The sequence below is a fragment of the Euleptes europaea genome, chromosome 10 (genome assembly GCF_029931775.1).
Source record: "Euleptes europaea isolate rEulEur1 chromosome 10, rEulEur1.hap1, whole genome shotgun sequence".
Taxonomy (NCBI): domain Eukaryota; kingdom Metazoa; phylum Chordata; class Lepidosauria; order Squamata; family Sphaerodactylidae; genus Euleptes; species Euleptes europaea.
Genome location: NC_079321.1, coordinates 76,196,664 through 76,210,769, shown reverse-complemented (window position 1 = coordinate 76,210,769; position 14,106 = coordinate 76,196,664). Strand labels below are relative to the sequence as shown.

Sequence of the window (14,106 nt, the reverse complement as noted above, 5' to 3'; positions counted from 1 at the left end):
GCAATAGACCTTGACCTGGATGGCCCAGGCTAGCCCAATCTCATCAGATCTCAAAAGCTAAACAGGGTTGGTCTTGATTAGTACTTGGATGGGATGAGTAGTACTTGGATGGGAGACCATGAAAAAAGTCCAGGGTTGTTATGCAGAGGCAGGCAATGGCAAACCACCCCTGTTTGTTTCTTGCCTTGAAAACTATATGGGGTCACCATAAGTCAGCTTTGACTTAGTGGCACTTTACACACACAACAGAGGAACATCAATACCTACTACAGCTAAATGGAACATTCAGAGGTACTTTTTCTTTTTCATACCAGTTGCAGGAGGCTAAGCACCTTGGGAAGTTTTTTGCGTTCATTCTTTGTGGGCTTCCTGGATGCATTTTCCTGGGTATGACTCAGATCAACATGTGGTGATTCCCCCCCCCCCATTGCACTCTAAATTAATGGTCCATTTTTACCACATGAAGCTGGACTAGACCAGTCTTTAGTAAAAACTGACCATGAGCCTCTGTTTCAGAAAAGCATCTTAATATGACTTACCTTCATCTTGTGAGTGCTAATGGACCAATTCATTTAATGACTGGTCAGAGCATGAGAGTGTCCTGCTCAAGGCAGGAGTCAAGGAGCTAGAGCCAACAGTATAGAGCTTAGATGTTCCAGTAAAGGCTGGGAGTTAACTAAGGGCTTATAAATACTCCTGCAAGGAGGTGGAGATGCAGGCATCTGCCCATCCAGGAGCAGACTACCAGTTCTTGGAGTTCCTGGGTGATTATGGTGGCAAGTACTATGATGGGATTGGAATGGTTCAGGGTTTTGTGAGGCTTGAGTTGTCAGTTGGGGAGATACCTCAGGTGCTGAAGTGGGCTACAGGGTGGCATGTTCAAGTTAAAAGACCTATTATAGGTTGATAGTATTGGCTCAGACTCCAGGGGCTCCTCTTGAACATCAAAGGGGGTCCCTAGATATTTGTTAGCCACCTTCTTTCTGTGGTGTTGTCAGGTGCTTATCTGAGTCTTCTATCTTTCTGCCTGACAAGGAGAAATCCATGCTCTGGTCCATGTTACCAAACAAGGTTTTGTTTTGTACTTTTAGGGCTATTCTCTCTCACAATGAATTAGCAACATGGCCTTCTTTGAAATGGTATGAAAGTGCACCCTCTGACATGGCAGCAACTGCAAGCACTATGGGAACAGAGTCCACACCCTTTTCGTTTGCCGTTCATCACTGCTGCTTTTCGCCACCCCCACCATGTTTAAGCACACATTTGCTCTGTTTAAGTCAATGGGAAGGTCCATGCATGAACAGTCATTCATTTTATTCTCATAATCATCCTTTGAACTAAATTAGGCTGAGTGATGGTGACTATTGCTTCATGGCTGAGTAGGGTGAATTTGACCATAGAGGTGTCTTTTAACACTGGGTACAATTCATTTCAATATCTGGGTTAAAAGCTACCCATAATCAAATAATTACAGGATCTCTCTGTGTACAGTTAGGGAACAAGGAATTGGTCTGGTGACAGAATTGTGCTACGAAGTCTTTAGTGCAGGACACTCAAACATCGTGATTGTAGAATGCTCTGAAGCAATTGCCTTAGGAACTGCTTAATGCATCACATTGAGCCACTTGTGATTCATTTCTTGGAGCAACTGCCAATAATTATGAACATAAATATTTTGGTGCCAGTTCATTTTCATATTTCAGAAACAGGCAGTAAAAATAAAGCTGGCAATTAGAAGATATAGCCTTGCTATGTTTTCTTTCAAGCAGTAAAAATAAAGCTGACAATTAGAAGATATAGTCTTGCTATGTTTCCTTTCACTTCATCACTTTGGTGGGTACTGTCTGGTTAATCAAATGTGTACATAAACCAGGCCATTGAACTTTCACAGTTTTCCTTTGAAAAAATTGCTCTTAGCTGCACAAATAAAGATAATTGCATGTCAATATTAAAACTTTTGAAAGGTGTTTTGAAGCTGTAAGCAATTGCTGTCTGTTCGATTAGACACTAACTTAGCAATACTGAATTGTTTGGAGGGCAATTAAAAGGTTTGTAAAGAAACAAAATAAATGATGGTTTTTTTCTGCCTCTCATTGACCTATTTTTTTACTTTCATTGAGCAATAACCTCTCAACAATCTATCTTGCGTTACCTCAAGTACATTTTCAAGAGTAGATAATAAACCTCTCTAGAATGTTGGCTGGAATGTCAAGTAGCCTCATTGCATATAAATTTAGAGAAGCTGTTTTGGAAGTTTGAGTATGGAACAGAGAAGTCTTCTTTTATAGTGTTGTGCCAGACATAGGAGGTCCACCTTCTCCAGTAACGTAACATACAACCATTACTTTCTCACATAATCAGACATGTAGAAGTCAATGGGCCAGCACTGAATGCTCACAAGTATGGATAATGGCTGGCACATTTGATTTATTTGTGTTATTTGGGAAGGTAATATTAAAGAGGAGGGGATTCAATATACAAGGCAAACCCAGTTGTAATTTTAAGTAACATTACATTGTGCTGTAGTTCTGATGTGGTATCAAAAGATAGCACCACTATGTTAAACTGAGAATGCAACAAGAAAATATAACATAGATAGACCACCATCTAAGATAAACACTAATATGTAATAATAACTTACGTATATCAATCACACATCTAGATAAACACAATCATATTTCAAAATCACAGCTAAGTACAAACAGTCATATTATAACAATCACAAGGAGCTGTGCAATGGTTAAACCAACAATGGTTGTATCAGGTCCTTTTATAATAAACACGTCTGAAAAGACTGCATAGGCAAAAGTCTTCTAGAAGCAATCCTCCGTATCGTCGTCTGAATTCATCAGTTCCGATTGCCCCCTAACATATATGGGTGAATTTTTTCCAAGTAGCTCACGGCTTACATACGGTATATCATATGTTCTGATGCAATTCCTTCACAATGTTCAAAAACCAGATACTCTCATATCTAAAGTTGTCACATACTGAGTCAGATCATTGATCTTTCCAGCTCTGTACTGTTTGTTCTGTCTGGCATCATCTCTCCAGGGTCTTAGCTAGAAAAAGGCCTTTCCAACACAAGTTTCCTTTACTTGAGGTGAAAAGGTCCAGGGCTCAGTACCTCCTGTATGTATTATTTAAAGATGCCTACAGATGAATTTTGATTTATTTGAAATGAGTTATAATAAATTACTTTTTAAAGTCTGGGTAGCTTTTTCTGAAATCGTGGGGTGTATGTTATTTAGGAAGTTAAATTTATTCCTTGAAGTGCATATTATTTATCGCTGTTCATAGAATCTGTTCCTAACATTTAGTTGTATTATTGTATTACAAATTCTGTCAAAAATATGCCTTTTTTCCTGAATGAGTTGACTTGCACCTCTACATTTACCTTTTTATCTTTTATCAGGGTCTTATATGATAGTGGAGTCTTCACACCACAGCCATGGGGAAAAGGCTCGACTCCAGCTTCCTACAATGAAAGAAAATGATACCCACTGTATTGATTTCAGCTACCTTTTGTACAGTAAGAAAGGAGCAAGCCCTGGCACTCTGAACATCTTGGTCAGGGTAAACAAGGGACCTCTGGCTAATCCCATTTGGAATGTGACAGGCTCCACTGGCAAAGACTGGCTGCGAGCAGAGTTGGCTGTGAGCACCTTTTGGCCAAACGAATACCAGGTGAGCCAGGATTGACATTTTTATTTTTATTTCTGTTGTTCAGTATTGATCATCCCTTTGCTTGCTGGCAATGTAATATCTAAAAAGATTGCTGGGGAATAGGGGTCATACTGTGGATTTTCAGTGACCAAAACTTGTAGGACATTGCTTTTGTCCACCACCCTGGACTCTAGGAGAACAAAAAGCTTGTGGAAGAATGGGGTGGTACATTCTAGGAACACGGTGTGCATCCTACTCAAAGGGGAAGGATACACCAGAGTGTATAGCTTCCTTTATGTCTGCCCAGATTAATCTGCTGAAGTGTGTAGTGGATAAAGTGAATCAAACATTCTTGACCCACCTGCCTGGCAGGCTACAGTCCCTTGAACCTGAATTTTGGAATTCCTAAGCATTATCTTTTACAGGTAAGACTGTGTGTTACTTGGCCTTCTCTTCTCTTGCTTTGCTCTGTCTCAGTATTCTAAATGACCACTGCTGATTTTGTGTAGCCACATCTGTTCCCCTCTTCCCCTTTTAGGATCTGTCGTCCAAGAAGGCTGTGCCTGGAACAGCCTTCTCCCATATCTGGTAAACGTACTCTGTTGTGTGCTTAATATCGAAGATGTCTGTGTATACTTGTGGCAGTGGTTTCTGAGAAACTGGAGACCGAAGTATGTGTTACACAAATAAATGTAACAACTAGGGCTATGCAAAAAAAAAAATCTGTAAATTTTGGGTTCGGATTTATTGGGTCTGATTTTTTACGGGAAACCTGAAATAAGCTGAATACCCATACTGGTAAATATGGGCATTCAGCTTATTTTCGGGTTTCTGGAAGAATTCAGCACTGGGGTGTGTGTCATTTTTTGACATAGAGCCCCCAAATTCACAGTGTAGCTTGAAGGGACTGTCCTAGCACAAACCCCAAAGTTTGGTGATGATTGGGTCAGGGGGTCCAATTTTATGGGGTTTGGAAGGGGTCACCCCCTCCTCCATAGACAATCATTGCGAAGTTTGCAATGGTTGTCTATGGAGAAGGGGGACAGCCCTTTCCAGACCCTATAAAATTGGATCCCCTGACCCAATCTTCACGAACGTTTGGGGGTCGTGCAAGGAGAGTCCCTTCAAGCTACACTGTGAATTTGGGGGCTCTATGTACAAAAATGTCCCCCAGGAAAATTTTAAATGTACTTACCTTTTTAGACTTGTTCTCAGTAATGGTTGCCGGTCTGCTTCCTTCCTTCCTCATGGTCAGTTGCCAGGTTGCTGTTAATTATGGAAAATTGAGTTTTCCCACACTTGTAATAGCCACATCCTTCCTTCCTTAAAAACTCCCTTCCAATTTTATGGGGCCTGGAAGGGGCTGCCCCCTCCTCCATAGACAAGTATTGCAAAATACACAATGATTGTCTATGGAGGAGGGAGGACCTTTTTCAAACCCCATAAAATCGGACCCCCTGACCCAATATTCACCAAACTTTGGGGTTTGTACAAGGACAGTCCCTTAAAGCTATGCTGTGAATTTGGCAGCTCCACCTCGAGAAATGACCCCCTAGGACCCCAAAAAAGCCAAATAAGCAATTAAGCCAAATAAGCAATTATTCGGCTTTCTCCGGAATTGCTTATTCGGCTTCAGCTTTCTCCCCAAGTTTGTGCATTCAGTAAACCTGAACTGGAAATTTACCAAAATGGCTAATTTCGGGTTTATTTTCAGTTCGGGTTTATCGATATGCACAAACCTAGTAACGACAGCTTGATCGTTTTTTAAGCAGAAAATGGGCTGCTTCAGGGGTAGGAAACTGGCATCAGTTGTTAGGAGGGTATGGTGCTTAGCACCTTTCCCATCCACTTTCTTCTCCCCACAGCAACATTTCCTCCCCCAAGATGCTTTACCTATATGACTAAATTCTTCAGTGCTTATCTTGTTGCTTACCATATGGTTTGCATTAACCTCTAGTGTATTTCTTTGCACTACAGTGTGTAAGAGTAAGGAACAGATTGTGGAAAGGCAGAAGATGATACATTAAATGAAAAAGCTTTGGTTTATCACCAATATTATTTTATTAATAGTAATTTTAAATGCAACTGTACACAAGAACTTTACTTTTGGTATCCCCTTTGATTTAATGTTTTGTTTAAGAGCATGAGAGAAAATTAAATTTCTTCTAGTTTTCTGTGTCAAATGAGAAGTAGTTAATAAGCTTGTATTTATATAAGCTTCCTATTATAGTGAGACATACCAACTCTTAAATACTACCTAATGGTCTATTGAAAGTCATATAATCTTGTACAATTTCATGAGGGGAGAGAGCCTCTCAGTGTGAATTGTTTTCCTCTTTCTCTTAACAGTGTGACTTTTTGGTACCCTTTAGTGAGCACTTCCTTTAAGAGCATGAGGTCAACACAGCTGCTTAAAAGTGCTGCTCGGGGGAGGGATGTTGTTTCTTTACAATGCTACTTTTAATGTTGTGTTACACAACAGTGCGTGGTATGAATGTTGCCTTTGTTCAGTTTCACTTCTTTGTGACAGTGCTCCAGTTCACCAACTTTGCTGATTGTGTGTTAGCCTGTAGAGAGTTTAGCAAACACTGGAAGAATGCTACATGCATTTCAGGCAGGATTGACAGTTGTGAGTTTGCTTTTTAAGAGCTGAATTATAAAGTGAAACACAAGCATATTCAGAACCATGACAAGACCCATATTATGAAGGAAAGTAGTATATGGTAACATGCACACTTCTATGCTTGCCTTCTCAGTCACATCCCCAAGAGCTACATAGGTAAGCCAGACTTGTACGATAATCATCTATGTTTATTATATTTCACACATGTAGGGTATGGCACCAAGGTTACAGTGTCATTTACCTCCTTTTTCATGCTCTCAAAATGATTAACTTGAATACTAGAATGTTTAATTTGCAGTTGGTAGGTAGCTGCCAGGAAAAGGAGAGGGAAGCATTTTTTGCTTGGAAATAATTGCCTTGAAATTGGCACATATGTGAATTCCTTGTAATTGTCTGGCAGTGTTTGCTGTTATCATTGTCAGTTAATAGACATTGATCTTGCTGGGAAAGATTGAAGTAAGTTCTGGGAATTTGCTGCCCCACTTGAGTGTAGTGGAGCTTGGAACATCTGTCTTGGCAACAGATTATCTGGGGTGTGAGATGACAGCCAGTGGGGTCGTGAAAGAAGAGCAGCCAAGTTCAGTTTCATCTTGGTTGACTTTTAGTTCAATGGATTTTCAGCTTTAGAGAAAGGGTGAGAGATGTCATTGTTCAAAGTAAGCAGATTTTATGCAGTCAGTTTTATGTAGATTTTGTTGTGGTTCATACATTTACATTGAGGTGGTTCTGCTCTTCCATCAGTGTAACGTAAGAGCTGTCATGTGTTCAGACCAACGGCTCATCTACATGAGAATTGTGATCCACACAGTGGCCAACCGGAAGTCCTACAAGTAGGACACAGAGGCCAGAGCCTCCTCTCGTTGCTCTCCTGTCACTGGTATTCAGAGTGACAACAAAAATGAAATCCATGTAATAATTTCATTAAAACCAACCAAAATGACATGGATTGCGCAAGCTTTTGAGCTCACCAGAACTCTTCATCAGGCTGGATGTTACAAAAACGTAAAGTTTAGAAGGGTGGAAGGCAGATTTTTCAGGCCATGATATTAAGGCAAAACGGAAGTCCAGAGACTCCTTAAAGTCATAACAACATTTATTCCCACATGAGCTTTTGTGAGTTGGATGTAGTATGACATAGATCTGGGTGTCATCCACATACTCCTGGCACCTCACTCCAAATCCCCACATGTCTCCCAATGATTTAATGGATGTAAAATAGTTTGAGGGACAAGATGTAATCCTGCAGCAGCACCCCATATCATAAATGCTACAGGGCTGAGCAGCAGTCCCTCAGCATTGCCTTCTGGAAACAGTTGGTCAAGTGGGAGCAGAACCACTAAAGCATGGTGCCCCCTCCTCCCGGTCCAGTAAGCCTCTTTAGAAGGATATCATGGCCAATGCTATTGAAAGCCACTGAGAGGTCCAGTTGAATAAACAGGGATGTACTCCCCCTTTCATTCTGCCGGTGAATGTCATCAGTCAGGGCGACCTTGGTCATTTTCATCCCAAAGCCAATTAAAAAGCTTGTCAGGAAAAAAGCCTTCCAAACTTGCCTCCTGCAAATTGATAGGAAAGATGCTATTCAAGGTTTCTTTGTGAGGGCAAACTGTACTTTTGATGCTATCAGTGAAGCTATGTCTCTAATACTAGATCTATGGACCAGGTGTAGTTTCCAGATAGTTTTCAAAGGCAGCTCTATATACAGCACATCACAACAGTCCACTGTAGAAGTCACCAAGAGCATAAATAACAGTGGCCAGGTCTTTCCTGTGGTGGCAAGATTGCCATTAGTAGACCAGTCAAACGGCTTAAAAAGCATTCTTGGAAACTGCCACCAGCTAGATATCCAGATGCAACTGTGAATCCAAGATCATTCCCATGCTATAAACTTGCACCATTAGGGGTGATACAATGACCGTAGTACCAACACCATGGTCAATTGCATTCCCGGCCAATAGTACCGCATCTTGTCTGGATTATGCTTCAGTCTATTCAAACCCATCCATTTTTGTCAGATATTAGTTTAGGAACATGCAGTGTTTCTCTAGATTCAGAATGGAAAAGTAGATAGATATCTTCATATCATTCAATCTCCAGCTGACTCTATCTACACGCTTTATAGAGATGTTGAATAGCATGGGAGAAAAGATGGACCTCAAGATACCACAGAAGCCAATGGCTATGGAGTGGACCACCAGTTTTCAATACTACTCTCTAGGTCTGCTCTCTAGAAAGGATCAACTACAGTCAATGTAATCAAAATCTGAGAATTGACAGATACACTCCCTTGCCCATGTCCTCACTTGCATCATATTCTAGAGTGATCAAAGCAGTTCCAAAACCAGGTGTGAAGCCCTTTTGGAAATAATACAGATAATGAGCATAATCAGTGAAAAACTGTTACCACCACATGCTCACAACACCTTGCACAAATTTGGGGTGCACACAGCTGACTGATATTTCCTAGTTTGTATGTCAACTGTGAGTTCCTTTAGGAATGGTTCACCACAGTCTCCTTCAAGACTGTGGAGACCACCCCACCCATCAAGGAGGCACTAACTGCTTCATACTCTCAAGTAGCCACTCCTCCTCTGGCAGCTTTTAATACCTAGAAAGGGCAGGCGTTTAGCTAGACTAATGGTTGATTTCATTTTACAGGTGCTTAGGTGCTGTGGAACACAGGCAGGACAATGCTGCTGCTTTTGTCTTGTTTGTGGGCTTCCTAGAGGTACCTGGTTGGCCACTGTGTGAACAGACTGCTGGACTTGATGGACTTGGTCTGATCCAGCATGGCTTTTCTTATGGTCTGATGTTCTTAGGGTTGTAGTCAGGATTACAATAAAATGTATGTAAAGCACTCCGAAAGTTCCAAGTATTACATAAATTCTGAATACTTTTTAAATTTAATCAAGAAATCCTTTCTGGATTTCCCTAGTCCATTTATTTAAATGTAGTGCTTTGAGGTCAAAATTGAAAAGACTTTTTAAAAAATCCCATCTAATAAGCACTTTCTTTTTGTGAAAAATTTGCATGATAATTATCAAGTGGTTTTCATTCCTGAGTGCAGTGAGAGTGTTTTTTTTAAGTTGCTTGTCAATCATTTAGTCTCTTTGTTCCCCTTTTAAAACAACCCATCTGCATTTTATTCTGTTCATGCTGTTATGTAGTCTTGTCTTCACATTAAAAATCAGATGGCTCTGAGGTGAATTTGTTCATAAGGTCACCTTTCAATTATTTGTTCCACGAGGGAATTTATCCATTCCTTAGGATCATCACAAATAATTTTTAAAAGCTTGACAGGTTTAGCATTCTGATGTGAACTGCAGAATAGCTAGAAATAACCAAGTCCTAATAATGAGAAAACACATTTAGCTGTATATAAGGCTATCATAGTTCTCAACATTTATTCCCTCTAATTTTACAAGATAACTTTAAATTCAGTTGGTTTAGGGGTTTTTTAAGCTCCCTCCAGAAATTTGGTTTTTCTCCTCAAACTCTTCTGGACCTAAGATTGGAGCATGCAAGAGCAGAAATTAAGCAGTGGGTGACTGACGTAGAGAGACAACTGGACATCGTGGCTGCTCCAGGCTGTATCTCATCTGAAAATGTTAGATATATAGCATCTCTGGCAGCCTAGTTATATTTTCTGGAATCTAATGGGGCCAGAAGGGCGTTTACGTTAGCCAGAAGCAATGCCTTACCCTTTGCAGCATTGGAGGGAAAATACAAGAAAATACCATATGAACAGATACTATGTGCATGCTCACTAAGAGAAATTGAATCGATTGAGCACACATTATTTGATTGTGCTCTATATAATAACATAGCAAAACTATTGGGCCATTGCTGGTAAGGTTCCCTGGGAGATCTAATAAAATTAAACTTGAATATCTTCTCTCAGACAAGAATATTCAAACAACATGGCTGGTTGCTTGATTTTGTACCCAAGTTTGTAATTTTAGAAAAAGTAAAGAGGGCCTTTTAACATAAAGAGTGATAAAGTTTTAAAGTTAATGGGTAGGTCTTAATTTTTAGTATTTGTTAAGGAGAATTTTGAATTGTAAATTTGTTTATAGGTTACGTTTATCCTGCAGTTTGTGTTTGGTATACACCATGTTTATTGGCAGTTGCTACATTAAGTTGGTTATATACTGATCTTATTCCTTTTGTTTATTCTCTGTACCAGTTTTTGTGCTGGTCATGGACCGTAATGAAGTTTTAAGTTAAGAAAGGCTATCACAGTTGATGACAAATGTTTTTGGTGGTTAATCATACCCTTCTGAGGTTCCCCCTCCTCAACCCCCCTCCCCACCCCCCACCCCAGATATCTAGGAATTTGCTAAGCTGGAGTTGGCAACCTACTTCCCCCAACAGCCAACCTACCTTTATCTGCCCCTATGTCTTAAGCTTTCCCTCTGCCCCCCCTCCTGCAGCCTCTACGTAGGAAAACTATGGCCCAGTTTTGTGGTGGCAGCCACTGGGCCAAGCCCATTTGCATGGTAGAGAACCCTCAAGGTCCTGTGGGGTAGCACCTCACTTTCACCTATATTCCCCTCCCCACACTATTTTCACTGGTACCCCCATATCCTCTTTTCATTTCCGCCTCATTCTCTCCTCCTCAGACATTCACCAATCAACCTTTTATCTGTGTGCTGGTCATTGACCGTATTAAAGATCAATCAGTCAATCAATCAATACCTTTTATCTGCCTCTCATCTTCATTTATATTTATTACATATTTACATCATTTATACCCTACCTTTTCCCACAGGGGGGGATCAAAACAGCTTACATTATTCTCCTCTCCTCCTTTTTATTCACACAACAACCCTGTGCGGTAGGTTAGACTGAAAGTATGTGACTGGTCCATAATCACCCAGCGAATTTCCACAGCAAGATGGGGATTCAAATCTGGGTTTCCCAGACTCTGCTCTGAAGCTCTATCCACTATACCGCACTGGCTTTCATAAGGTGGCTGCGGTTGAGCAGTAGCAAGCAGCCAGGCCTAGTTGAGTCATGCAAGTCAAGTGGTATTTAGTCATCCATAAGTTTCTTCCATGCCTGGGGTTGCCAACCTCCAGGTGGGGCCTGGAGATCTCCCAGAATTACAACTGAACTCCTGACAACACAGATCTGTCCCCTTGAAGAAAATGGCTGTTTTGGAGGGCGAACTCTATACCATAATTCTGGCTGAGGCCTCTCTCTCCCCTTCCCAAACCCTGCCCTCTTCAGACTCCACCACAATATCTCCAGGAATTTCCCAACTTGGAGCTGGCAACCCTAGCCAGGCCTGGCCCCAATGTGCCATCCCTCAAAGGCCAAAATAGTCCTGGAAAGGACTATGCTGCTTCCTCAGTGGTGTAGGTGGGGGCAATAGCAGCTCTTCCTCTCCCTCCTTCACCTGCCAGTACAGACAATTCCCCTGTTTTTTGTTTCCAGATTTTTCTGCAAACCTGGGGTGTGCCCTGAATCTGTAGAAATGTCTTTTTTTGATCTGCTTTGCCCCAATCTGCAGAATTAAGTATGGGCAGATAGGGCAATGCCCTGACCTGGATAGCTCAAGGCTAGCTTTATCTAGTCAGATGTCAGAAGCTAAGGAGGGTCGGCCCTGGCTAGTATTTGGATGGAAAAACTCCAAGGAATACCAAGTTGAGAGGCTGTGGCTCAGTGGTACAGCATCTGCTTGGCATGCAGAAGGTCCCAGGTTCAATCCCCGGCATCTCCAGTTAAAGGGTCTAGGAAGGTAGGGGATGTGAAAGACCTCTGCCTGAGACCATGGAGAGCCACTGCCGGTCTGAGTAGACAATACTGGCTTTGATGGACCAAGGGTCTGATTCAGTATAAGGCAGCTTCATGTGTTCATGTGTTCATGTGTGATGACGCAGAGGCAGGCAATGGCAAACTACCTCCGAACTCTCTTGCCTTGAAAACCCTGTGAGGTCCCCATAAGTCAGCTGTGCACACACACACACACACACAAAGATAGGGCCATGTTGAGGATTAGACATATTGATTTAACTCTGCTGATTATTTTGTGACTAACTCTTGCTTTAGAAAGAGGCTTGGTTTGGGTCCTTATCATAGTTCTTGGTAAGGGGAGTCACTGACAGATCAGTTGTAGGTCCTATTTATGGGTGTTAGTGGCACACTGATATGGAAGTTCCTTATTCTGTTAATGCTTTTTCCTAGTTTTTGGCAGATGGCTATCTTCTCTAGCAAGATTTGATGATTCAGTGGATGACTCATAATTTGGGGGTCATTATTGAATTTAGTCATTCTAGTGGCACATGCAAATATTGCAATGATGGAGAAAGACCTTGCCTAATTGAACTTAAATTCATGATGCTATTGATACTTTATGGATTGTAATTTAGTAATTTTAAGAATTTGTGATTAACTTGTGATATTTCATGATTTAACTAGCTGCATAGACATGTTTTTTTTTTTTTTTCTGTTCATGTAGATTTATGGATTTTATGCACACCATCAAGGTCAGTTACTTGAGTCTGTATTGTATTTTATGTTGCCTTGAACTGATCACACAGATTTTTGTGTGATCAGTTCAATGCAGTTTGTGATGCATTGATTTTGCAATTACATACTTAAGAGTACGGCATGAACTGCATCCCACTCAGTTCTGTTATAACTGTCAGTCATACTGCAAAATGGAGGCATGTATAAAAACCAACTTGCCTTTTTTTTTGTATGGAGTTATATACTGCCTTTGATACGTGACATGTCTGGTTTAGTTTCTTTGAATAGTCAGCACTTGTCTGTATGATTAGAAATGCTGTTTCTGGGCTGCCTGCAGTAGTTAAAGAAAAATGTTGGGCGGAAAAAACAGAAAATGTGGCATAGAATATATTAATAGTTGCTTTTTGGGGACAGCGGACAAATCCCGACCTGCAACAGAACACTTGATTATTTTAAATGCTAACAAGAACTATTTGTGTTGGAACTGAGGATGTCCAAAAGAGGAAGGCACATGTGCTTAGATGTGTGGCATACAGAGTGAAACAGAAACTTTTATTTGCACAGTCCACTAGATTATTTGCTTGCTCTTTTAGGAATACATACACTTGAAAGCAATCATGTTCTCATACCCACATGAAGCTTATCATAGCTTGCATTCATTTTATTGGCAACCTTTAAAATGGACTTCTAATTGTAGGCTATTTTTATACTATAAACTCTAATGATTCAAGGAAAACCAGTAACAAAAACAATCTGTTCAGTACTTGGAATATACAAATTGAACAACTGGCAACAGTTGAAGCTGAAACCTTTAGAGGTATGAAATGTGACACTGCTTTAATGGCTTCAAAAAACAGAGGTGTAGTTTTCGAATCTTCCTGTGACTCTGTCAAGTATCATTTTACATACTCCTATATGTCTACGTATTTACATCTTTTTATCCTGCATGCGCAGTGTGGCAGATGTCAGCAGCTGAAACATGCATTGGGGGTGGCTGTGGGGCCAGCCTGAGCTCAAGCCCCAAAGCCCCCCCTTGCCCAATACCCACAGCAGCTTCATGTCTCTTCTACTTTAGGGGCAGTGAAGATTAGTTATTCTGTACTGGGGTGATGGCTCTGTTTGATGCAGTCAACCCACTTTTTCCTGAAGCAAACACTGAACTGAGTAGCTGAGGATTGGTTGCGTGCACTGGAAAAATTATCATTTTAATTCCGTACTGTAATTTAAGAAAGGGAAGGTGTATCAGTTTTAAGAATCCTTGGAGATGATACTGTGGTATCATGAAGACTGATCGGGTTGCATTTCTGGTTTCATTAAGATTGGATTGGACATCTGCCCATTGT

At 40.9% G+C, this 14,106-nt stretch overlaps 1 protein-coding gene across 6 annotated transcripts in view; it reads left to right on the top strand.

Moving 5' to 3' along the window:
• Positions 1-14,106, top strand: part of PTPRK (protein tyrosine phosphatase receptor type K) — a 538,596-nt gene that overhangs the window by 190,759 nt on the left and 333,731 nt on the right. For all 6 annotated transcript variants that reach the window (XM_056856094.1, XM_056856093.1, XM_056856092.1 and 3 more), the window contains one exon: positions 3,416-3,687. In XM_056856094.1, the coding sequence (XP_056712072.1) occupies positions 3,416-3,687 (272 nt within the window). The remainder of the gene's footprint in view (positions 1-3,415; positions 3,688-14,106) is intronic.